Source organism: Leucopleurus acutus (genome assembly GCF_964270905.1).
Source record: "Leucopleurus acutus genome assembly, chromosome: 7".
NCBI classification, from domain to species: Eukaryota; Metazoa; Chordata; class Mammalia; order Artiodactyla; family Delphinidae; genus Leucopleurus; species Leucopleurus acutus.
In genome coordinates this window covers 83,752,663-83,780,503 of record NC_139150.1, presented here as the reverse complement: position 1 = coordinate 83,780,503, position 27,841 = coordinate 83,752,663, and the positions used below count along the sequence as shown (strand labels likewise).

The following is a 27,841-nucleotide window of genomic DNA, read 5'->3' as shown; positions in this document are numbered from 1 at the left end:
CCTTTTTGGACCCCTATAATGTGAATCCTAGTATGCGCGATGTTGCCCCAGAGGTCTCTGTCCTCATTTCTTTTTATTCTTTTTTCTGTTCAGCGTCAGTGATTTCCACTATTCTTGTCTTCCAGGTTGCTGATCCTTTTCCTGTGTATCATTTAGTCTCCTATTGATTCCTTATAGTGTAATTTTTGTTTCATTTATTGTGTTCTTCATCTCCGTTTGGTTGTTCTTTATATTTTCCAACTCTTTGTTAAAAACTTATAATTTCCTGCCCTGTGCATCTTTACTTCTCCTGAGTTCTTTCATCATCCTTATGGTCATTACCTTGAACTCTTTCTTGGGTAGATTGCCTATACTTACTTCATTTTGTTCTTCTTTTAGGGTTTTATCTTATTCCTTCGTTTGAAACGTGTTCCTCTGTCAACTTATTTTGCCTAAGTTGCTATTTTTGTTTTTATGTATCTGGTATGTTGGTTGTGTTTCCTGACCTTAGAAAAGTACCTTTTAGTAGGAGATGTTCTATGCGCCCCAGCTGTGTACTTCTCTCTGGTCACTAGAACTGTGTGCTCTAGTGGTGCCTCCTACATGGGCTTTTTGGGTCCTTCTATTGTGGTGGGCTGACCACTGTGGGTGGACTGGTAGGTGTGGCTGGCCCCTGGTCTGGTTGGTTGCCAAGCCCTGCCTTGTGTGGAGGCTGCCAGCCACTGGTTGGGAGGGCTGGGTTGTGAGGTGGCTGGCTGTGGAACCCCAGGGGGCCTTAGGGCTAGTGCTGGCTCACTGGTGGGCAGAGTTGGGGTCCAGGAGATCCTGGGGCCAGTGCTCACTTACTGGTGGCTGAAGCCAGGTCTTGGAGCTGGTTTTGGCCTTACTGTCAAGCAGAGCTGGGTCCTGGGGTCTGGCTAGAGGGCCCAGGGATCCCAGAACTGGTGTCAGACCACTGGAGGGTGGGGCTGGTTCCTGATACAGCTGGCGGCAGGGTTTGAGGTGTCCTGAAACTTGTCTTGGCTTGCTGGGACTAGGGCCCAACTGTCCCAGGTCTGGTGCTGGCCTGCTAGTGGTTGGGTTGGGTCCTGCCCTGGCAGGTTTCAGGGCTGAGGTTGTCCTGGGGCTGGTGAGTGCCCACTGGTGGGTGAGACTGGTCTTGAGGCTAGAGCAGGCTTGTTTTGGGGCAGGGGCTGGGCCCAGTGGGTCCTGGGGCAGGTGCCTGTCCAGTGGTATGTGAGGCTGGTCCTGAGGCCAGCGTCAGCTTCCTGCTGGTAGGTGGAGTTGGGTCTTGGAATCTCTGCGTGTAGGGCCCTGGGGGTCCCAGATCTAGTGCCTGCACACTGGTGTGTGGGGCCAGGTCCTGGGCCCTCTGGTGGGCACAGCCGTGTTCAGGGGTTCTTAAGGCAGCCTGCCTATTGGTGGGTGGGGGTATGTCTTGGCCCAGTTAGTTGCTTGGCCTCAGGTGTCGCAGAACTGGTGACTACAGGCTGTTGAGTCCTGGGGTCCTGGGGCTAATAAGCTAGAGGGAGGATTCCACACTGGTGATACTTGCCAGCACCAGTGTCTGATAGCACGAGCACCCAAAGATGGCAGCCCCCAGTGTCTGTGTCCTTAGGGTGAGCTCCAGTTGCCTCTTTCCTCTCTGGGAGACTTCTCAAGATCAGCAGTTAGGTCTGACCCAGGCTCCTTTCAAATGACTTCTTTTTCCCTGGGCCCTGGTACGTGTGAGATTTTGTGTGTGTCCTTTAGAGTCTGTTTCCCACAGCCCTCCAGCCCCCCTGAATTTAAGCCCTGCTAGCCTTCAAAGCCAAACATTCTCAAGGCTTGTTTCCTGGCACAGGACTCCTGGGCTAGGGAGCCTCATGTGGGGCTTAGACCCCTTGCTCCCTGGGGAGAACCTCTGCAATTGTATGCTCCTGTTTGTGGATTGCCCACTGAGGGGCATGCGTCTTGACTATACCATGACTCTCCCCCTCCTACCCATCTCGTTGTGGTTCTTCTTTATATCTTTAGTTGTAGAAGATCTTTTCTGGTAGGTTCTAGTCTTTTTCATAGGTGGTTCTGCAGATAGTTGTGATTTTGGTGTGCCCCTGAGAGGAGGTGAGCTCAGGGTCCTTCTACTCTGCCATGTTGGGAAGTCTCCTGCAAGGGTTTAGGTTTTGGATTTGTTCTCGATTACAACTTAATTTTGTATCCCTTCCCCTCCAGATTTTGATACTAAGACCTCCTTGTAATTTTCTAGATGGCTTCTAATTGTGTTTGGTTTTGGTATCCCTTTTGGCCCAAGAATTATTTAGAAAAGATTTTGTTATATTTTTAGTTGGTTAAATTATTTTGGCTATAATTTTTCTTATTGCATTCAAATTTTAATCAGTTTTGTTCATAGATGTGAAATTTATGATTTGAAATAATTTTTATGGCTTAATATCGGATCAGTTTTAGTGTTCACAGGTTCTTGGAAAATATGTATTCTTTGTTGGCAACATAATTTAACATACATTGTTAAGTTTATTGTTATAAATTTGTTTATTCAGTTTTCTGTATCCTTTTTATTTTTTATCTTGTCTACTTGCCCAAGGCTTAAGAAAACCCAACAGTCTTTCACTTCTATTATGTTTCTGTCAATACCTCATTTAAAATGAGGTATTTAAAATATATACATATTTTTTCAATTTTAATGCTGTATCATTTGGCACATAGACATTTATAACTTTTCCTGTTCCTTTTGTGTATACCCATTAACAGTATAAAATAGTCACATTCATTCCATTCAGTATCTTTTGCCCAGAATTGTATTTTTTTTTTTGCGGTACGTGGGCCTCTCACTGTTGTGGCCTCTCCAGTTGCGGAGCACAGGCTCCGGACGCGCAGGCTCAGCGGCCATGGCTCATGGACCCAGCCGCTCCGCGGCATGTGGGATCTTCCCGGACCAGGGCACGAACCCGTGTCTCCTGCATCGGCAGGCGGACTCTCAACCACTGCACCACCAGGGAAGCCCCAGAATTGTATTTTTATATTATATTGATTTGCATTTGTTTGATACATCTTTGCTGATTGTTTTTGTAAATAGAGGTTGCATTTTGTTCGACCCTTGCCTTTTAAAATGTGATTTTAACCTACTTAAAATTCTTTTTATAATTGATACTTTTTTAATGTTTTCTATTTTTGCTGTTCTTTATTTTCTTTATGTGTTATTCTTTAAGGGCCTACAAGGTGTAGTACAACACTTCTTTTAGCTATGGGGAACCAAAATATGTATATATAAAAATAGATTGTGAGGCATATTCTGTACTGGATTTCTTTCAGTCCTGCTCCATCTGTCTTAAGTTTAGTAGAGATTCCTCCCAGATTCTGACAAGAAATTGTCTGTTGTGAGTCTTTTATTTTCCTATACTTGTAAGTATTTAACTAGGAGGTTGGTAGAAGCTGTAGAAAGAGTTGTTAGGTAGATGTAATTTTCAAATGAACTCTACTATTAGATTTGTTAGGGTAATGCAACATACAGCAACTCTTGGTTTGTCTGAACATCAATAGAGTTAGAAGAAGGGAGAGACCAATATTTTAGTAAATTAGAATTCAACATTTTAAGAAATGATAACCAACTATGTAGTTAATGTTAATTGTCATGAGATTCATATTGAATTCACTTCAGGGATGTAATGATGACTGAAGATATTTGCAGTGGAAGCATCTTCAGCTGGAAGAATTTATTTAATTGCCATGCATTATTGAAGTCAGGAAATAATATTAATTAGGAAATTGTAAAAAAAAAATTTTTCCCCATTGGGACATGCTGCTTGGGGAAGTATTTAAATGTTGGTTCTTCTAGCAGATGTGCCCAGTAGAGGTCTTGTTCTTTGTCAGTGTCCCTCAAAAAAGAGCAGAATTATAGTTTCTTTTGTTTCACAAGTTGCCCTTTTCTTGGAGAATTTTTAGGTGATTCTGTTAAATATTAGTTTTCTTAGTTTTCTCACAATGAATGATCTTACTTGTAAATTTGTATATGAGAATTTATATCACTATGTACTACTGATATATCTGTTGTAATCCGTCACTCCCTCCCCCTTCTTGGCCCCCCTCTTACCTGAAAGGGGTTTGCTCAAATTACCACTAGATGGCAGTCTTGCGTTTTAGTAACTTAGAGCTTTAGTCACAAGCTCCCTCTTTCTCCCCCTGCCCTTCCTCCCCCATATCTTCCAGATATATGAAGATTTTTAACCACTCTCTTATATAAATTGAACATATGTGGAACCAGGCAACAAAATAGCATTTTGGAGTCAATTCTGTAGCATTCCCACCTTGCTCACATTAGTTAATTCCATACTTGGAAGTTGAGCTATTTCTTGACTAAAGAAATCTTCCCTGACTCCCCAGACTGGCTTAGCCCCCTTGATAAATGTTGCTTGTAATTTTTTCCTTTTAGGGCGCTCTTCACAGTTTTATGTTGTTTTTGTACGGGACTGATTAATACCCTTCCTCTCTATGTGCCCCTCCCCGCAAATTGTTTGTATATTCCACAAGATCAGGGACAGTATCTGTTGCTGACCACTGTTATTTATAGTAAGGCATTTAGTAGATGTTCAGTAAATAGTTATTAAATAAATGAGGCAATGGACGAATGAACTATGAAGATCCTATTAGGAACATAAAATGCCACGCACAAAATATATGTCAAGAAGACGGTAGTTCAGTTTATGATCATCGTTTTCTAAATATTTTTTTTGAAATAATTTCAAACTTACAGAAAAGTTATACCCTTTATCTACATGTTGGGCTTCGAAAGTGATGCCCCATCACCCTAGAACACTTTCAGTGTATTTTGTGCAAACATGGCATTTTTCTATGTAACTATGGGATAGCTATCAACATCAGGAAATTATCATTGATATATGAATCCCATCTAATCCTTAGAGCCCCCCCCATTTAAGTTTCACCTGTTTTCTCATTAATGACCTTAATAGCACAAGGATTCAGCTCAAACCACATGTTGTAAATTAGTTGTCAAGTCTCTTTAGACTATTTTAGTCAGGAACAGTTTTGCAGTCTTTAATGTTCATGACCTTGACACTTTTGAAAATTATAGCCCTTATTTTGTAGAATGGTTCTCAGTTTGGAGTTGTCTCATGTTCCTCATGATTTGATTTAAGTTAGGCATCTTCGGGAGGAACATCACAGAAGTGACATTGTGTTTTGGTGACCCAGGATTTTGTTTTATTACTGATAGTAATAATTTATTCACTTGATTAAGTTGGTGTCTGCCAGACTTTTCCATTGTAAAGTTACCTTTTTTCTCTGTAGTTAGTATTTTACATGTTAGTATCAGTGTAGAATTGTTTACTGTTTTACTCAGTGGGTTGTAATTTGTTGCTATCATTATTTATTTTGATGTTTAAATTGCCCAGGATTTGGCCATTGGGATCTCTTCATGCTGCATTTTGTGTTCTTTTGACATGTCCCCATCATCCTTTATAGGTGTCCTTGCTTTTTGGCACAGGATGCTCAGGGCTCATCTTGCCTTTCAACAGTCATTTCTTCAAAGAGCCCTGGTTTGGAGAATGGTATTTTAAAAATAAGATCTGTATGCATAGTGTGTACATTGTTATTGGACCTGTCCATGGACAGAGCTAGGGAATATGTATTTGTATATACAAGCGTTTATATAGAAATTTTCATTGGTAGTAAGTTATACGTATGTGTATGTTTATTTTTGTGTGTGCATGTTATACACAAACACACACATAAGCACACACACAGTATCTCCATGAAGTTACACTGATACCTTCACTTGCACAGGATTTATTCTAGTTTTCTTTCCATATTTACAACTTCCTTCTCCAACATGGAGAATTTTGGCTTCTACTATTCTTAATATATTTATTTATTTGATCAGTTCCAGTGTACATAACAGTCTGTCCTTTGCACTTTCGGGCAGATGCCCTCCTCACGCCTTTCAAGATCTGACACCCAAGTCAACCTGTCTCCCTTGCCTCTGCATGGGTATCCTCCCTTTTTGTTTTGTTTTTCATTTTGATTTTAATTTTTAGTTTTATTACATGGTGATCAGAGAGTTTTGTTTGTAATATTTCTCTTTTATGGAACTGACATTTCCTTTTGACCTAATATATAGTCAATTTTTGTGAATATTCCACATGCTCTTAGAAGAAGGTATATTCTCTACTATCAGGATACAGTGTTCAACATATCTATATAAGATTTGCCTTATTATGTTATTTAGATCTATATAAATATTCTTAATTTTTGTTTAATCAGTCTGACTTGTACTGAGAGTGTAGTGTTAGCATCTGCTATCAGTAGTATGTTTCTAATACTTCTCCTGTATTTCCTCTAGTTTCTGCCTTATATAAGAGGTTGGTCTTATCTGGTGCATAGATATTGCATCTTGCTATATTTTCACTGTGAATTGTGACTTCATAAAATTCCTTCTTCGTGTCACTTAGTATTTTTTAGCCTGCAATCTACTTTGAGCTCATGATTTCAATCCCTCCTTTATTGTTTCCACTTCTGTGGTATATCTTTGCCCATTTTTCTACATAAAGGCAACTTGAAGTCTGTTATATTCTGTCTTCCAGTAATGCTGAAGGCCTGGGCGTGTGTAGTTTTTATTTGTGCTACTTGTTGAATTTATTTATTTGTTCTTGGTGAGGATGTGTGGAGTGATTCTGATTAAAGTGGCTACCATTACCCTCCAGGCCAAGAATCTCATCTTCCTGTTTTTAGTATGACTCTGCTATGATACCAGCCATATTAGAAGCATGTGTTTTTTTCTCTGGACAGTTACTGATAACATATATGCAGCTTGTGATAGGTACCTTCAGGTTATTCAAGCTCCCCCTCATCTGTTAAACGATGGTGTTAGCTTCAACTTGAAAATTTTGAGTCTGTGATTCACAATACATTTGATGATTAGGGCCTAAAACACCTTGTCTTTCATTGTATCTGCACTTGTTACTGAGCATGTACTCAGTACAACTTAAGCCATTACATAGATATTATTAGAGGCTATTACCGTTGGATGTTGGTTTCACTCCGGCAGTTTAATATTTTGATTGTCTGTATTCAAGTGACAAGCTTGACAGTTCTTAATGTATTTATTTTATACACATAAACGTTTATCCTTTGGCTAATGATTAAATCAGTTACTCAAATGTGGCCTTTCTGTATCAGGTTGAGTAGACTGTGATTTATTCAATCTGAGTTACCTCATTTGATTTAATCTTACTGGGGCAACCTATTTTATTAAGATGGTTTTCATTATAGTCAGAATTTCCAAATATAGCTCCCCTCACTGTGACCAGAATTAACCATCATCTTAAAAGTAATAAGAGAATACATTGTCTTTTATAAAATTAGAACACTTCAGATAAATCTTTTATGCCCTTTGACTTCAGCCTGAACCTTGTTCCACCTTACTATAATTAACCATTATTATGAGTTTTGTGTGCCTGGAAGAGGTTGAAGTTTCGGATTGAAATGCCTCACTGACTCCTAGGAAGAAATAAGGAAGACAGGAATCTTTTATATGTACCAGTGAAATACCTGAGTTTCAGATATAAAGAGAAAATCTTAACATACTTCCACTTTAAAAGAACTGGTTACAGTACTTAAATAATATTGATAATAACAGCAGCTAATGTTTATTGAAAATTTATCATGTTCCAGGCCTTCTTTAAGTGCTAACACATGTGATACTCTTAATCCACACAACAAACCAACCTAGCATGGTTGTTATCCACAGAAGAGAAAAAGGGGGCATGAGTGGTTTAGTAATCTGACCAGGATCATGCATGTGGCATGTGGTAAAGTGGGAATTCAAACCCAGGTAGTCTGGTTACAGACTGCATGCTCTTGATCACTATGTTGTTCTGCGTGTGAAAAAATTAGGTTAGTATTGGACTCTCATCTGTGGTGCTAGAAGCTAGAGGAGCGCCAGATGTCTTTTGCAAAATCTGTCATTTGTTTGTCACGGCCAACAAACTGCATGTTTGTGTATATGTAGAATTCAGAAAATCTGCTACCCTGAACCCTCTCTGAGAAAAATAAATGAGGAAAAAGATCTCAAGATAGAAGACTTGAAATTTATAAAATGTGTTAAGTGAAAATGTTCTAAAAGGGGTGATATGGGAGAAGTGAAAGCTAATGTGTCTTGATGGGATTGCTTAGTTATTTAATATGATAATAGTATACTAGAGAAATATCAGTTAATCATAACTATTAGGATGGGAAATAGAATTGAGAAACACAAAAGAAAGCTTTCAAATGATAGAAGAAGAAAAGGAAATGTGGAAAAATGTAACCAAGCAAGTGAAATAAGTTGTAAAGAAGGAAAAAAAAATTAATGAATAGTAGAAAGAAAGTAAGATGGAAGGAATGAAATGAAATGTTTGTCTGTCATTACTAACTATGAATGAGCCAAAATGTCCTCAAAAATCAGATATCAAAAATTATACAAATTGTAGGGTCAGAGAATATGAGTGTGTGTGTTTATTAATTAAATGATAAAGTTGAAAGAAACGATTGGGCAGAGATCAACTAGGTAAATGCAAATAAAGGAAAAGTGGTAATATTAATGTCAGACAAAGAATAATTCAGGGTTAAAAGCGCTGACTGGATATTGTGTATTTACAAGTTGCAGTCCTTGCAGATGCTATAATAATTGCAAATCTCCCCCCCCCATTGAGATATAATTGACATATAGCATTGTATTAGTTTCAGGTGTGCAACATAATGATTCAATGTTTGTATATATTGTGAAGTGATCACTACAGTAAGTCTAGTTAACATCCATCACTACACTTTATTTTTCTTGTGATGAGAACTCTTAAGATCTATTCTCTGAGCCACTTACAAATACACACTGTAGTATTATGAACTATAATTACCATGCTGTACATTATATCACCATGACTTAGTTGTTTTATAACCTGAAGTTCATACCTTTTGTCCACTTTACCAACCCCTCCAGCCCCTGCCTCTGGCAGCCACCATTCTGTTCTCTGTATCTATGAGTTTGGGTTTTTGTTTTTTGTAAGATTCCACACATATGCAAGATCATACAGTATTTGTCTTTCTCTGTCCTACTTATTAGCATAATGCCCTCAAGGTCTGTCCATGTTGTTGCAAATAGCAAGGATTCCTTCTTTTTTATGGCTAAATAATATTCCACTATGTACACACACATATACACACACACTCATACATACATTATATACATACCACATCTTCTTTATCCATTCACTTATCAGTGGATATTTAAGTTGCTTCCATGTGTTGGCTGTTGTAAGTAATGGTGCAATGAGCATGTGGGGAGTGGTGCATATCTTTTTGAATTAGTTTTTTAGGATAAATACCCAGGAGTAGAACTGCTGGATCAAACAGTAGTTCCATTTTTAATTTTTTGAGGAACCTTCATACTGTTTTCCATAGTGACTCCACCAATTTACATTCCCAGCAACGGTGCACAAGGGTTCTCTTTTCTCTACAGTCTCACCAATGCTTATTATTTTCTGTCTTTTTGATAATAGCCATTCTAGCAGGTATGAGGTGATATCTCATGGTGGTTTTGATTTGCATTTTCCTGATGATTAGTGATGTTGAGTACCTTTTCATGTACATGTTGGCCGTCTGTATATCTTCTTTGGAAAATGTCTGTTCAGATCCTCTGTCCACTTTTCAATTAGATTGTGTGTTTTTTTGCTATGGAGTTGTATGAGTTTTTCATATATTTTGGATATTAACCCTTTATCAGATATATGATTTGCAAATATTTTCTCCCATTTGTTAGGTTGCTGTTTCATTTTGTTGATGGTTTCATTTGCTATACAGAACACTAACCTCTTATACAATACAACAGCCATAACCACATGGCACCCACATAGGTAGAGCAAAAGCTCCGAGAATTACAACCTGATTAGAAGACAGTTATTGTAAGAATTTAAAATTCCGTTCTTTAGTGGCACTAGGCTTATTTCCTGTGCTTAATAGCCACACGTGGCTAGTGGCTGCCACATTGGACAAGTGCAGATACTGAACATTTCCATTCTGGCAGAAAGTTTAGTTGGATGGCTCTGATCTAGAAAGTATAGCAAAGGAGAACACTTTATAGACTTATGGGACATAGCTAAACTGGTATTTGGAGGAAAATTGAATGCCTTTAATAACTGCATTATTTAAAATAAAAAAAGACTGAAAATAAGTTATTGCTCAAGTACTCAGTTTTTAAGTACTCAAAAAATAAGTACTCAAGATATTAGAAAAACAAAAAATAAAACCAAAAGGATAGAGAAGAGGATTTTTTAAAATGCCGAAAATAATGAGATAGAAATAGACAAAACATAGAAATACTGAAATTGATTGAAAAAAGTAAAGATTTTGAACAGACTATAACTGTTGAAAAGGAAATAAAAAATGTATTTATTAGTCACCATATCAGGATGATATTCCAGCTAAATTATATTTACTTCTAAAAAAATAGATTTTACTTTTATTCTAATAAGTGATGGGCAGCGTTTTAATATGTTTTTCTGAAGCTAGTATAATATTATACCAATGCTTGGTAAAGGTAATTTTTTTTTAAAGACCAATTTTTAAATACAGAAATTCTAAATGAGATTTAGCTAATTTAATCATACAGCAGTAAAAGAATAGCATTTTCTTGGAATGCAAGGATATTTCACAATAGGAGATCTATCTATTTATTGCATCAAGAGGCCAAAGGAGAAAAGCCATGTGATTCTGTTACTGGATGCTGAAAAGGCATTTAATGAAATGATTAAAAACACTTAAATGTAATAAGAATTATGGGAGAAACTGCTCCAGTTATAGGAATAATCATAGCACCTACCACAGATGTTTGTTGTGAGCATTTAATGACTTAACGTATGTAAAAATGCTTAGAGCAGTCTTTGGCACATAGAAATTATTCAGTGTTAGCTCTTTCTATTATTTAAATAAGATAAAGTTGATTTGTTAAAAAACAATAGGCAAATAATTGCATTGAATGGCAAAGTATTTTGATTGAAATTATCAAGACAGAGTTTTGTTCTTACCACTATATTCAGAATCATTTTTGAGGTGTTTTCATTTCTCTAAGTATAATAGAAGTAGAAAATAAAGTAACTCTTATAAATACTGAAAGAGGAGATAAAATATTTTAAGTTACAAATGATATGATTTATATGCCTAGAAAACCCAAGAGACTATTAAAGACTAATAAAAATACTCAGAGATAAGTTTAACATAATGGTTCTGTAGCAAGAAAATGAAGAAATGAACGTTGAACGAGATCTCTATAAAAATTGTCAACCTTTCCAAAATTAACATATGAATTTCATTAATTCCGGTTAGAAACCTAGAAACCTTTAAAATGACTTTAAAGTTCATGTGGAAAGTATATTTCTAAAACTACCTAAGAAAATATACTATACATTTAATTCTGTTTTTGTTAACAGTCCCTCTTCCTCCTCATCCCCTCTCTCCTTCTCCATGCTATAAACACCCATTTGTATGGAGAAGGCTGAGGAAGAAAACAGTCATGCCATTTTAGTGGCATTGTTTTCCTTACCTTGGTGTAGATGGGAATCTATGGAGAGTTAGAGGGGTGATCATACTTAATTTAATATATATTTTTGTCTCTTTCACTTGTTATAAGGAATATATGTATAATTCTTAGTGTAATATGTATTACATATATATAATTTTAATATATTATATATAATTATACATTATAATTATAATGTATATAATTGATCTAATATAGAAAAGATAATAGAAAAATGTTTAATGACTTTTCACTCATTGAAGTTGTAACTCCATTTTAGTTAAAACTAGAAATAAAACATATCATTGATTGATTTAGGAGATTTTAAAGAAAGATCTCAGATTTTTTAAGTGCATACTGAAAAACCAAAATGTATTTTCTTTTAGCTTTCCTGAATGTTTGGTGCTTTCTACAATGGCAAGATTAATTTTTAACTCAAAAATTCTGAAAAGAATTTTCTCTTTTTTTCCTCTCTGTCAAAGGTATGCAACCACTCATGTATTCGGTTCAGGAAGCATTAAATGCTAGACCATGGTGGATTCGTGTGGGGACTGACATTTGTTACTATAAGTAAGTATTCTGACAGTAATAGGACATCAGTCTACAGAAGGAAATATTAATTCATCTTATTTCAGTTCAAAGATAAAAAGTTATTGTGTTCTTTGAATTTGGTGATATGGTTTAGTATTACTTCCAACAGAGTTTTAAAAAATTTGAGATCCATTATGGGGGTATATTTAGTGGAAATAAAACGTGTTTTGTAGACAGACGACAGACTTAGGTCCAAATCTTGCCTCCCCCACTTAGATGTGTTCTCAACTTTTTTAACTTTAAAACTCTGGAAACTTCATTGAGTAAGACTGAAATTAGAAACTCTAGGAAATAATTTACAGTGTTTTTTTTTTTTTATTATTCTGGTGATATTGAGTGTAATTCTTTTCTCTTCTGCACACAAATGTTGCCCTCATTTTAACTTCCAAAATATTTTACTTGGAGATGTATTCCACAATTACATTACTTCTTTCACAGTTCAACTTTGACTTCAAATAGGTGATCTATTTATCAAGTTAAAATAAGTGCTAGAAATCATTTATTGCTTCAGTGGAATAATTGGATTATTCTTCAATTCATGACTAAGTGATCTAGGATTATCATATGCCTTGCTTCCCATTTTTACTGTTTCTGCATGTAATACATTTCAAGATAACTTCTATCCACTATTGAATGCACTTGACATCCCTGTTTTTCTCTGTTATTAATCTTAATCCTGGCATTTCTGTTTAGTGGATTTTGACTTTTTATATTTTATATTGTGCTTAACTAGCACTAATGTTCCTTTTCTTTTAGTTTTATCTGTTAGAAGAAGAAGAATTCTAAAATTAAACTGTTTTTAATGGTTTAGATAGGGTTTTGGAAAAACCTAGATCTTAAGTGCTATTGCTTTCTAAGAAAGAAATCGTTCCTTGGAATTAATCTCAGTAGGGTTTTCCCCATTTTATTGGCAAAATAAATAGTAAATAAATGAGGGAAAGAAGCATAAGGTTATATGTAATTCTTCTTCACCTGAATGAATTTCATATTTCTTTTAATGGTAGGCTAATATAAATATACTTTATCATTTATCTCTTTCTCATAAGTTGGAGTGGAGCAGTGATTATCTGGGAAGTGCTTGGTTAGATTTTGGCAGAATGATTTAAATTGTTAAAGGGTGAAACAATGTTTTTCAAAAAGTATTTCTTTCATGCTTTTTCTTTTGCACAATAGAAATCATCAATCAATGAATGCTTTTCTTTTTCACACTGTAAAGTGAATCGTCATAGCATCTCAGGTGGTTTTTCTTTTTTTATGTAAGGGGTGATGGCAAGGATTTTTGTTTGTTTAGTTTTTATTTTTTCTTTTGGCTACTTCCAGATCTGGAATTGGAATTCAGGCCAGTTCAACAGATATTTATTAACCACTTTCTATGTAACAAGCACTGTTCTAGTTGCTTTCCTCAAGCTTGAAATCCAGATAGTGGGGATTAAAAACTATTTTTGCACTGTCCTTTGATACTTGTTTGTCTCATCTGTAAAATGAGAATAAAACTACTTTCCACGAGTATGTGAGTGAATATAACCTATAAAATGCCATGTAGCTGTAATGTGGTGACATAAATACCTCCACAATTAGACGTTAAGCTTTTGGAGTGAAAGAGTTGGCAGGATCTACTTCCGGACCTTATTTTGCATTTTCCTCAACTCTTAGCACCTTGTCATTGAGTATCTATTCAAGATGTAGTGGCTAAGTTAATGAAGACTCTACCATTCTTTTATGTCAGGGTTCTTTTATTTTCATTAATAGCAAGCTTGATTTTTATAAGATTATATTAGAAGGTCTGATCCCAGGGTAGTTCTAAGGTTGTGATCTACCTTGAATGTCTGTGTGCATGAATAAGTAATCTGTAGGCCATGGCTTTTCTTCAGTTCATGGTTTAAATAATACAAGGTGATTTGGAATTTTAGAAATGAAGTTGATAGACCAAAGCATCTTTAGGTCATCATATCTCAATGATATTTAAAGTCTGGAAAGTAATATGTAGTTTTAAAAACTTTTTATTATGGAAATCTCCAAACATTTACAAAAGCGGATAATAGAATAATGAGGCCCCATGTATTCATCACTGAGTTTCAACAATTATCAACACATGGTTTCATTTTAGCTATACTTTCACCCCTACCTCCACACTGAATTTTTTAAGACATATTTTATCCTTATTTTTTTCCAGATATATTTTATCCATAAGTACTTCAAAGGTCTTTGTCTTTTTGAGATACATATTTAAGACAATCTAACCACAAGGCCATTGTCACACCTAAGAAAATTCCTTAATATGATAAAATATCCAGTCAATGTTCGGACTTACTTGTCTCATAAATGTTACTTTATAGTTGGTTTGTTTAAATCAGACCAACCAAGGGATCACACGTATGTCCTTTAAGTCTCTTAATTTATAGGCTTCCTTCTTCTCTATTTTTAAATTTCTCCTTTATTTATTGAAGAAATTAGATCATTTGTCATGCAGGATTTTCCGCATTTTGGATTTTGCTGATTGCATCCCTGTGGTGTTAATGAATTCTTCTATCTCACCAATCTCCTATTAACTCATAGTTAGATATAGAAGCTTTATCAGTTTCAGGTTTCATTTTTGACAAGAGTACTTCATAGATGGTGCAGGGAATTCCTGTTGCATCATATTAGGAAATATATCATCTCTGGTTATTTCTTCTTTTGTAATTTTAAAATTGATCAGTGAATTCAGGTATTGTTGTCTGATCCGTCAGCCTTTCATCCAATGGTTGTAGCAGCCATTGGTGATCACTGCCTGGATCCAGTAATGTGTATGGCTCTCAAAGAATGAGGGTCTAAAACTTCTATTGATGTATAGAGTAGTAGCTCTATTTAATTAGTAAATCCAGAAGTGGAAAGTCATGATGTTGGCTGATAGCAATTAACTGCTTTTTTAGTACCAAGTCTAATTTTTGTTTTAAACAACATACTGATTTTTTTTAGAGATTTATTTATTATTTATTTAATTTATTTTTGGCTGCATCAGGTCTTAGTTGCAGCATGCGGGATCTTTCATTGTGGCACTCAGGCTTCTTTCTAGTTGTGGTAAGCGGGCTCCAGAGCACGTGGGCTCTCTAGTTTGCGGTACTCAGGCTCTCTAGTTGAGGCACGCGAGATCAGTAGTTACGACACGCGAGCTTAGTTGCCCCACGGCATGTGGGATCTTAGTTCCATGACCAGGGATCAAACCTGCGTCCCCTGCATTGTAAGGCAGATTCTGTACCACTAGCCCACCAGGGAAGTCCCCCAAGTCTAATTTTTAAGAGTATTTAAGTTAAACTTTTTTACAAACCATGGGTTTTCTTTTTTTTTTTCCTGAAGTTCTGTTTACTAAAATAGTAAGAAAAATCAGAATTTTGGTGTGGATGAAATAAACATGCATTTCTGTTGCAGAAATCACTTCTCAAGAAGTTCAATTGCTGCAGGTGGGCAAAAGGGAAAATCCTACTATACAATTACATTCACTGTCATTTTTCCACATAAAGATGATGTGTGCTATTTTGCTTATCACTATCCATATACGTATTCAACTTTACAGGTGAGAACTCATTAAGTTGTACTGTGACCATTATTGTGTCGTATGTGTATGTGTCAGATAATTGAAGAAAAATTGCTTTAATTAAATATCTGAATAAGATAAGAAAAAGATTCAGGGTTGATGACTTCAGAAAATAATACAACATTTGTTGAAATCATTAAAGTAAAATGGGAATGTAGTCTTCATTTTTATTTAATAGAAATACTACGGAAATATGACATGATTTTTACTTTCCACTTTGGGTAGAAATCTACAAATCACAATTTATAAATTTTAACTAGGTGAGATTTCTACTTGTTTAATGAAAAGCATTGACTCTCATAGAAAATGTAACAGTAGAAAATGTATATGCAATTTAAGTTTTCTGTTGTGAGTTCCTTTCTTCTAATGGTTTCATATGGAGTCCTAGATCCAGATTGCTTAGAATATGGAGTATAAGAGTTGTTTTGTGGGTTCTTTTGAGATTTTTTGATTATTTGCGTTATAAAACAAAAAATTCAAGTAATTAGCATGGCAGATTTATACTCAGAACAGAATGTCTGTCCTAATGATCAAGGATCATGAAGCTTTGTATGATCAATTTACTCAGAAAGGAATTGGAACACTATGATTAGAAACAAGCTTCCAAATTATGAGAGAGGAGAAAATGAGAGAAAAACAATAGTCCATAGAGCAGAAGAAATGTCAAGGCCGAGAACATTAAATGAGGCTCACTTTATTTTAGTAAGGTTCCAACCTACAGTAAAGGTATGAACCGATATGTTTCTGTGCTGGATAACATAGCATCGGAAATATAGTGTTGTTATTTACATGGTATTTGTTACTGTCCTTTACTGATGTTACCCTTTTAGTATATTTTAAATGCCCCTACTTTCTTCCAGTCCCACTACCACGACCTTCCACGCATTACCATTGTTTCTCACCTGGACTTATGCCAACCTCTTTCTAACTAGTGTCCCCAAATTCACTTGTATCCCCTTTCCTCTTCATCACTGTTTTATCACACTGTAGCAAGAGGGCTCTTTGATGGCAAATCTAATCATATAAATCTGCTCCTTAAAATTCCTTAGTGATTTCTCTTGCCATTTGTATGAAGTCTAAAATTCTTACCGTAGCTCATTCAGTCATTTCTCCACTATTTTGCACAGTTTGGGCCATTTCTTCATACTGTTTGAACTGTTATTTACTTAATATTTATTTTTAAATAGACTTTAAAGTAATTCACTGTTTAAAGATTATCCTCATCCTAAGTTGATATCTGTGGAATTACAGGTTTAATGTGCTAAACTTTTTTCTAATTCACAGTAAAATACATATCTATTAAAATTTTTTTCAAGGTTATCCACATACCACTTAGTTATCTTAATTACCAAATACTATGCTTTGGGAAGGACTGGTCTACCGGGCCCTTCCTTCTGTGTTAAATTCTCGATTTCTTACCCTTTCTGGTCTAGCTATAATGAATCTTCTTCAGTTCTTTGAAATGTCCTTCTTTTTTCTTATTTCATGGTCTTCCTGTATGCTTTCCTTCTGCCTACAGTGCACTTTATATCCATTTCACTCATCCCTTGGATCTCACTTTAAATGTAATTTTTTTCTAGAAGACCTTTCCTCCCTGCCCAGACTCTGCGAGGCTCCCTTCTCTTTATTTCAAGCTCTCATAACACTGTATATTTTCTCTAGGGTAGGGACCATTTATTCATTGTTATATCCCCAATGCCTGGCACAGTTTCTAGCCCAGAAATAGTGACCACATGGTAAATCATGATTATGTGAATGAACATAGGCAAAAGTTTGGAAAGCAACTAAGTATCTTTAAAATAAGGGATTGAACAATTTATTTTTGGTGTGACCATATACTAAAACCATTAAAACTTGTGTTTTCAAAAGACATATATTCAACATGTTTAATGATATGGCATAATATTTATAATTTTGAGTATCAATGTGAATGTATAAATGATAAAATCAGATTATAAGAAGTCTTACATGTAATTACACTTTTGTTTATATATATTGGCATTTGTTAGTAGTAATCTAGGTGATTCAATTATGGGTGTTTAAAATTTTTTCTTGTACTTTCTGTGTCTTCCAGACATTTTACAATGAGCCTTTATTAATCTTGAAATCAGGAAAGATTGTTAAAAAATTTGTGCTGCATAATATTCATTCTCCATATTTTAGGTTGCGGTTAACAGATCTATAGTCACAAAATTTCAACATTCCGAAGGCTTTGAAAAGCAAAAGCATTTTCATAACCCATTTGGCAGCAAAGCCTGGCCTGAATTGATGTGAGCTTATTTAGAATATTGATTCTACTTAGCGTGACTCTTCATATGCTTTGCTACAGAAATACTAATGTGCTTATTTACAGGCTGCCGCCGCTGACCCCACTGGTTATATCGCACTATTAAGGGTATCCAAACTGTATCTATCCCCTTTCTCAAGTTCCCAAATACTGATATTTAACTGCATCTGGACCCTAATCCCCAGAGAAGGGATTAGGAATCTGATTCACTTTTAGTTATGTTCAAGATCTGGATGCATTTATTTCTGTTTATCATAGGGAGTTTTTAAATGATTATATACTTTGCTTTTAAATTTTTATTAAGATGCATCTTCAAAAATTGGAATCAGCACACAATCCTCAGCAAATCTATTTTCGAAAAGATGTGTTATGTGAAACCCTGTCTGGAAACAGCTGTCCCTTGGTGACTATAACAGCAATGCCAGAGTCTAATTATTATGAACATATCTGTCAATTCAGTAAGTTTGTCTTCTTCACTCACAATACCAATCATTCTTACTTATTTTTCTTTGCTTCATGACTATTTTGTAAGGGCATTAGTGCTAGGAATAGGCATCAGAAGTCTTGGGTTCTAGTCTGGGTCCTGTTACTGCCTAGCTCGGGCCCACTTCTGGGCCTCAGTTTCCTCATATGAGGGAGCTGCCTGAGATGACCTCTGAGGTGTCTTGATACTAATATTCTGTAGTTCTTATTCTTAGAAGTCATACCCAAAGTATAGTATAACAAATTATACCATCAGTTTAAGACTTTACAATTAATTTTATTTATAAATAAAACTACCATAAACCTATCAAGTATTTTGATGCTAGTACTGAATAGCTACTTGTTTTTCCTTGCCATTTATGTTTTTAAAGTTGCCTCAAATGTACAGCTATGGTAAAAAAATATATATACATATAAGAAAACTGTTCTAATTTTGTTAAGAAGGTAAAATATTTTCAGGAAAGAGAAAGAGCTTGCTATTTATGAAAATATGAGCAGGTGAATTGAATGGTTATTTTGTATATCTAAATGTATAGTGAAAAATATTTTTCTTTGTAAATCTCTGAGCAGATATACCTATTGTTCTGTGCTTATCATAGTGACTATAAAACAGGAATAAGATTATATTTTCCTTCTTTTTTCCATGACTTTATGAAAAATAAATTTATATTTCATCTATTTTCCCCAGATGCTTGTTCTTTATGAAACCAAGATAATATTAAACAATTAATTTTATATGTTAAATTAATCATTGTGAAATAAATGACTCAAATACTGTTTAATGTGTTATATTCATGTAAGACATGACTTATATGGGTTTTATATCTGTTTTCTCTAGTGGGCCTAGTATAGTGCTTGTATATAGTAGGTGCACAGTGAGTTCTACTTTGACTTTATATCAGTATTCACAATTGAGTAGAAATATTTCTAAAGCCCCAAAGTCAAACATCATACAGACTTTTAGTAGACGTTCATTTTAATTTGAGGTTTTATGTCTACTTTAGGAAATCGCCCTTACGTTTTCTTATCTGCTCGGGTGCATCCTGGAGAGACTAATGCAAGTTGGGTAATGAAAGGAACATTGGAGTATCTCATGAGTAATAACCCTACTGCTCAGAGCTTACGGGAATCCTATATTTTTAAAATTGTCCCTATGCTAAATCCAGATGGTGTCATCAATGGAAAGTAAGTTAAGCAATAGTTATAGAAATATTATAGATTGTTGTGGCTGTCCTGTATAAACTTGTTGAAATAATAGCATCCTCGTTAATTTCAAAAACAAATCTAGTGATTTTTCTAGAACAAAACAAATTTAGTGAAGAATTAATCTGATAAATTTTTAAATGAAAGTATAATTTGTATATTATTAGTACTATGATATTTTGAGAAATTCTGTATCTATTCATGAGAATACGATTTTATAAAATGTATGTCTGCTTGAATTGTTTTAGAAAAATTACACTATTGGGATATGAAAAAGATTTTTAGCACATTGTCTTATAGTCCTTTTTATTTGACATGGCGTGATCTTAGGTTGTTTTGAGATTTAGAATCTTCTGGGATCTCTTTCCACTAATATGGAATATTGGCTCCATCTGCTAACCTCTTCTTGATATGAGTAGGAATTCTTTAGAGTGGAAATACTGGAATGTTACTTTTTAAGTGGAGGTGGCTTATAGTTGGTAAAGTTCATTTATCGTGTCAATTAGACCAAGGTCTCTTTAATGCTTCTGAAAGGGGGGAGTTAGTCTAACTGTCATGAGCATCTCCAAAGTCGAGGACACCATATTTATTTATTCAATAAAAGAACCATGAATATTTCTCATATTTAGGAAATTTTTGAATTAAAAAATAGAATAATTTCTGTTTAGGTAGTATGATTATGGAACTAAAATGAGATTTTATGTCTAGTTTTAATTCAGAAACATATTGACTAGCTAGAATTCTGTTTATATTTCTGTTATCACCTTATGACCATTTGCTTAAATTTTTGCTCAGTGGCTTTAATACTTAATACCTATGATTAATGAAAATGTATTTGAATTTTTGCAAGAATGTGTGCTTTTCATACACAATACTTATCTTTCTTAGAAGGAGGGCCAGATAGCACTTTTAATAATAACTGATACAATCAAAATACAGAATGTTAGCATAAGAAGTGATTATTATGTAGTCAGAATGGAAAATATGACCATGAATAAATTTTATGATGTATGGAACAAAACCCCAGAATGGAGAATTTTTCCTATAGCTTGAAAATTTTGACATAAATCTGCAAGCTTACCACAGTTAAATGCATGTAACACAAGATCTTGCACATAGCAAATGCTAAATAAATGTTTACTTACTGACTATAATATGCATTCTGGTGAGCACACCATTTATACCTGTTTGAAATGAAATATTTAGTGGAATAGAATCATAAAATTAAATCAAGTGTATGTAAGAGTTGATTGGTACCAGTGTTTGTCATTGTGTTTACATATGTGTAGTCACCGCTGTTCTTTAAGTGGAGAGGATTTGAATAGACAGTGGCAAAGTCCAAATCCAGATTTACATCCTACAATTTATCATGCCAAGGGTCTGCTGCAATATCTGGCTGCAGTGAAGCATTTACCACTGGTAAGTGCAATATTTGTTTGTATAGTCAAAGAGGTGATTTTGTTGTAAGTTAGTATTTTGTAGATTATTTTCTGGTTATAAAAGCTGGGTGTTAATTTCAAAAGCAGTTTCTTTAAAACATCTTTGTTATCTATCACTTGTGTATTAATTATGTTGTCAAATTAATACAATGTATCCATATTCTTATTTCATTAGATTTAATTTTTATAATTCTCATGAGCCCTTTACTTTTCTGTTTTGTTTATGAATAGTGGTAACTCCTGGCTGTAAGTTTTAGCTATTTAACTTCACTGTTTGAACAATATCAAGGTAAAAGTACAATAGGTATCTTCCAAATTCTCAAACTAGTAGAAACTTACTTCTGAGCTCGTTAGCTAATTCTAAAGCAGGTAAGTCTCGACTATACACATAGGAAAGGTAATATAGGCATGGTGGGAGGCTCTCGTGAACTGTGTATGTCTTCTGTTTTCAGCAACTTTTGTTTAGAATGTTTCCATTATTTTAATCTTTAAATGAGTTAATCTTCCTTTGGGAAAGATAGAACACTTTGCAGAGGGGCAAAATTGGCATGCAAATCTGTCCATTTTCTATTTTTAAAATGGTGCTCTTAAAAATTAAAGGGAAACCATACCCCTTTTAAAATGTTTTTCATGAAAGCATTTTTTATGTTCTCTTAAATTAGGTAAATATTTTAACAACCGTTGAGGCAGTGATGAGTGCAGCTGTAGATTTGACCTATAATTGAATTTATTATTATTATTATTTTTTTTTTTTCTGCGGTACGCGGGCCTCTCACTGTTGTGGCCTCTCCCATCGCGGAGCACAGGCTCCAGACACGCAGGCTCAGCGGCCATGGCTCACGGGCCCAGCCGCTCCGCGGCATGTGGGATCTTCCCGGACCGGGGCACGAACCTGTGTCCCCTGCATCGGCAGGCGGACTCTCAACCACTGCGCCACCAGGGAAGCCCGAATTTATTATTTTTTAAGTGATGAATAGTAGATACAAAAGAAAGAGTGGAACTCGTGGCTTGATGCAGGACCTACCTGCAAAGGATTTAGCCATTCTAGGATTAATCATAGATCCTTTCCAGAAGTAGATATGTATTATTACTTTTATTGATTCTACTTGTTAAATGGTGGCTCAGTTACAATAAAAGGACAAAGGAACACAGAACTGTTTATTGGCTTCATATTAGCTAGCTTTACTTGGCAATATATGAATTTGAAGGATTTTATTTTTAAAATATATTATCTTTTCAAGGTTTATTGTGATTATCATGGCCACTCCCGAAAGAAGAATGTATTTATGTATGGCTGCAGCATCAAAGAAACAGTGTGGCACACGAATGACAATGCAGCTTCATGTGATGTTGTGGAAGATGTGGGATACAGGGTAATTATTACAGATAAGGCAGGAATTTTTGAATTTCAAACACGCATAAAACTGCAGAAAATAATTTAACATATAGGAACTACTCAGATTCAGTAAATGGTACCATTTTGCCATTTTGTTTCAGATTTTTCGTTTTAAATGTTTCTTCTAATTTTTTTTGCTTTTCACATTTTTTTAATTAAAGTAGACTTGATTTACAATATTACATTAGTTACAGGTGTACAGTGTAGTTATTCACTATTTTTATAGATTATACTCCATTTAAAGTTATCATAGAATGTTGGCTGTATTTTCTGTGCTGTACAGTATATCCTTGTATTGTTCACGCATTGTTTATTTTATACATAGTATGTATCTCTTAATCGCCTACTGTTATCTTGCCACTACCCCATCGCTCTCCCTACTGGTAATGGCTAGTTTGTTCCTTATACCTGTGAGTCTGTTTCTCTTTTGTTATATACATTTGTTTTAATTTTTAGGTTCCACATATAAGTGATAATATACAGTATTTGTCTTTCTCTGTCTGACTTATTTCACTAAGCATAATACCCTCCAGGTCTATTCATGATGTTTCAAATGGCAAAATTTCATTCTTTTTTATGGCTGAGAGTATTCCATTGTATAATATACATCACATCTTCTTTATCCATTCATCTGTTGGTGGATACCTAGGTTGCTTCCATGTCTTGGCTATTGTAAATAGTGCTGCTGTGGACATTGAGGTGCATGTATCATCTTGAATTAGAGTTTTTTGTCTTTTCTGGATATGTGCCCAGGAGTGGGATTGCTGGATCATATGATAGCTTTATTTTTAGTTTTGTAAGGAACCTCTATACTGTTCTCCATAATGGTTGTACCAATTTACATTCCCACCAACAGTGTAGGAGGGTTCCCTTTTCTCCACACCCTCTCCAGCATTTATTATTTGTAGACTTTTTGATGATGGCCATTATGACCAATGTGATGTGATACCTCATTGTGGTTTTGATTTGCATTTCTCTAATAATTAGAGATGTTGAGCATCTTTTCATGTGCCTGTTGGCCATCTGTGTGTCTCCTTTGGAAAAATATCTATTCAGTTCTTCTGCCCAGTTTTTAATTGGGTTGTTTGGGGTTTTTTTGGATGTTGAGTTGTATGAGCTGTTTATATATTTTGGATATTAACCTCTTTCAGTCATATCATTTGCAGATAGTTTCTCCCTTTATGTAGGCTGTCTTTTCATTTTGTCAGTTGTTTCCTTTGCTGTGCAAAAGCTTTTAAATTTAATTAGGTCCTAGCTATTTATTTTTGTTTCCTTTACCTGAGGAGACAGATCAAAAACATATTGCTGTGACTTACATGAAAGAGTGTTCTGCCTATGTTTTCTTCTGTGAGTTTTATGGTTTCCAGCCTTACATTTAGGTCTTTAATTCATTTTGAGTTTACTTTTGCATATGGTATGGAAAATGTTTCTAATTTCACTCTCTTACATGTAGCTGTCCAGTTTTCCCACCACCACTTATTGAAGAGACTGTCTTTTCCCTATTGTATATTTTTGCCTCCTTTGTCGTAGATTAATTGACCATATGTTAGTGCATTTATTTCTGGGCTCTCTATTCCTTTGCTTGATATGTCAGGGCTTTTTTTGTATGTGTGCCAGTACATTCCTGTTTTGATTACTGTAGCTTTGTAGTGTAGTCTGGAGTCAGGAAGTCAGTGATACCTCCAGCTTTGTTTTTCTTTTTTTTCCTCCAGATTGCTTTATAGTCTTTTGTGGTTCCATATAAATTTTAATTATTTGTTGTACTCCTCTGAGAAATGTCCTGGGTATTCTAGATATTTTGATAGCGATTGCATTAAATCTGTAGATTGCTTTGAGTAGTGTGGACATTTCAACAATATTAATTCTTCCAGTTCATGAACAGGGATATCTTTCCATTTCTTTGTGTCATCTTCAGTTTCCTTCATCAGTGTTATATAATTGTCAGAGTATAGGTCTTTCAGTTTATTCCTATGTATTTTGTTCTTTTTGATGCAGTTTTAAATGGAATTAGTTTTGGATTCCTGAACTAATGATAGTTCATTATCAGTGTATAAAAAAGCAGCAGATTTCTGTACTTTAATCTTGTATCCTGTACAAGAAAAATCCCAAGTAAACAACCTAACCTATCATCCAAAGTAATTAGAAAAGGAAGAACAAACAAAGCTCAAAGTCAGCAAAAGGAAGGAAATAATAAAGATCAGAGTGGAAATAAAATTGAGACAGCGCCCCCCCCAAAAAAATAGAAAAAAATCAATGAAACCAAGAGCTGTTTTTTTTGAAAAGATAAACAAAATTGATAAGCCTTTAGCCAGGCTCATTAAGAAAAGGAGAGAGGTCCCAAATAAACAAAATAAATGAAAGAGGAGCAATTACAACCAATATCACAGAGACACAAAAAACATAAGAGAATACTATGAACAGTTTTATGCCAACAAATTGGATGACGTGGAAGGAATGGATAAATTCCTAGAAATATACAGTCTTCCAAAACTGAATCAGGAAGATATATTGGGTAGGCCAAAAAGTTTGTTTTTTTTCCATAAGATGGCTCTAGTAGTATTTAGTTGTCTTTAACTTCATTCAGAATAATTTTGTTAGATTGTATTATGACAGCTGTCATGTCAGCATGCATTTAAAAAACATATCAAAATGGGTGAATTTTTGTGTAGCCATTTTAATATTGAAAATGGAAGAAAAAAAGCAACATTTTTGTCATACTAGTTTTTATTATTTCAAGAAAGGTAAAAACGCAACTGAAATGCAAAAAAAGATTTGTGCAGTGTATGGAGAAGGTGTGTGATTGATCGAATGTGTCAACAGTGGTTTGTGAAGTTTCATGCTGGAGATATCTTGCTGGGTGATGCTCCACGGTCAGGTAGACCAGTTGAAGTTGATAGCGATCAAATTGAGAAAAATCAACGTTATACCACATGGGAGATAGCCGACATACTCAAAATATCCCAATCAAGCACTGAAAATCATTTGCACCAGCTTGGTTACGTGTATTGCTTTGATGTTTGGGTTCCACATAAGTTAAGCGAAAAAAACCTTCTTGAACTTATTTCCGCATGAGATTCTCTACTGAAACATAATGAAAACGTTCCATTTTTAAAACAAATTTTGATGGGCGATGAAAAGTGGATACTGTACAACAATGTGGAATGGAAGAGATTGTGGGGCAAGCGAAATGAACCACCACCAACCACACCAAAGGCCGATGTTCATCCAAAGAAGGTGATGTTGTATATATGGTAGGATTGGAAGGGAGTCCTCTATTATGAGCTCCTTCGGGAAAACCAAACAATTGATTCCAACAAGTACTGTGCCCATTTAGACCAACTGAAAGCAGCACTCGATGAAAAGTGTCCGGAATTAGTCAACAGAAAACACATAATCTTCCATCAGGATAATGCAAGACCGCATGTTTCTTTGATGACCAGGCAAAAAGTGTTTCAGCTTGGCTGAGACGTTCTGATTCATCCGCCATATTCACCAGACATTGCACCTTCGGATTTCCATTTATTTCGGTCTTTACAAAATTCTCTTAATGGAAAAAATTTCAATTCCCTGGAAGACTGTAAAAGGCACCTGGAACAGTTCTTTGCTCAAAAAGATAAAAAGCTTTGGGAAGATGGAATTATGAAGTTGCCTGAAAAATGGCAGAAGGTAGTGGAACAAAAGGGTGAATACGTTGTTCAATAAAGTTCTTGGTGAAAATGAAAAATGTGTCTTTTATTTTTACTTAAAAACCAAAGGAACTTTTTGGCCAAAGCAATAGATAACCTGAACAGACTGATGACTCGTAGTGAAATTGAATCAGTAATAAAATAACTCTTAGCAAACAAAAGTCCAGGATCCAACAGCTTCAAAGGGAAATTCTACCAAACATGTAAAGAAGAGCTAATACCTATCCTTCTCAAACTACTCCAAAAAATTGAAAATGAGGGAACACTCCCAAATTCATTCTACAAGGCCAACATTACCCAGATAACCAAAACCAAAGACACTACAAAAAAGATTACAGGCCAGTATCTATGATGAATATAGATGCAAAAATCCTCAACAAAATATATTAAGCAAACCGAATCCAACAATATATAAAAAGGATCATGCACCATGATCAAGTTGGATTTATTCTAAGGATGCAAGAATGGTTCATATTCACAAATCAGTCATTGTAATATGCCGCATTAACAAAAGGAAGGATAAAAATCACATGATCATCTCAATAAGATGCAGAAAAAGCATTTGACAGAATTCATCCATTCATGTTAAAGGCTCTCATCAAAGTTGGTATAGAGGGAACATATCTCAACATAATAAAGGCCGTTTATAACAAACCCACAGTTAATATCATACTCAAGTTTGAAAAACTGAAAGCTTTTCCTCTAAAAATGCTTCTCACATTTAGATTTTTCATCGATTTGGAATTTATTTTTGTATGAAGTGTGAGGGTCTAATTTTAGTTTCCCCACGTATAACCAGTTGTCTCAGCACCATTTATTAAACAGCACCTCCTTCCTCTGCCGATTTTATAAAGCCATCTGTTACAGACCTTGTTTCCACATGTATGGGTGTGTTTTGAGGTCTGCCTAGGACTGAAGGGAGATCTATTGTTTTACGTACTGTGTGCTTTTCATTTTGTCACAGTGTCTCTCTTACTATATTTACACCTAAACAAGCACCCCAGGTTATTTTCCAAAAAAAAGTTTCAGTAACATACCACTCCCCTTAGCAAAACTTCAAAGCACATTTTCTTTTTGGTGTCCTCTCTCTTCTTCCCCTTTCCCAAATAAATAAAATGATTAGAGTTATGTTAAAAAATGGAAACACTCCAGAAATGTAGAGTAGTGAGTGAAAGTCATCTTCTCTCAATTAATCACTAATTAATCACTTTCACCATGTGCTTTGTGAGATTTACCTCTAAGCACATTCATTCATAGATGTATATAAACGTAGTATATCAAGTTTTTTTGTGTTTTTTTTTTTAACGCTCCACAGCAACTTTTTTTTCACATGTTTGTTGGCCATCTTTCTAGGTCCTCATATCTGGATCTGTCTTCATCTTTTTGATAGCCACACAAGATTTTCATTGTGTATTTTTGTTATTATTGTACGGCTATACCAAAATGTATTTATTCACTGTCCCTTGATGGTGGTCCCTTCATTAATATTGCCAAATTGTTTTTCATAAGGATTGTACAAATTGACACTCCCCAGTGAATGGTAGTGCTGTTTCTCCAAACATCTTGGTATCATCTTTGCCAGGTGAAAAAAATATCTGATGGTTTTAGTTTGTGTATCTGTAATTATACTATATGAGGTCAAG

The 27,841-nt window shown here is 35.0% G+C and overlaps 1 protein-coding gene across 1 annotated transcript in view; it reads left to right on the top strand.

Moving 5' to 3' along the window:
- The window catches only part of AGTPBP1 (ATP/GTP binding carboxypeptidase 1), a 170,597-nt gene that overhangs the window by 114,467 nt on the left and 28,289 nt on the right, over positions 1–27,841 (top strand). Inside the window, exons 18-23 of the mRNA XM_082843606.1 lie at positions 12,022–12,109; positions 15,539–15,683; positions 18,296–18,449; positions 19,479–19,659; positions 20,967–21,096; positions 22,358–22,489. Coding sequence (XP_082699732.1) covers positions 12,022–12,109; positions 15,539–15,683; positions 18,296–18,449; positions 19,479–19,659; positions 20,967–21,096; positions 22,358–22,489 — 830 coding nt within the window. The remainder of the gene's footprint in view (positions 1–12,021; positions 12,110–15,538; positions 15,684–18,295; positions 18,450–19,478; positions 19,660–20,966; positions 21,097–22,357; positions 22,490–27,841) is intronic.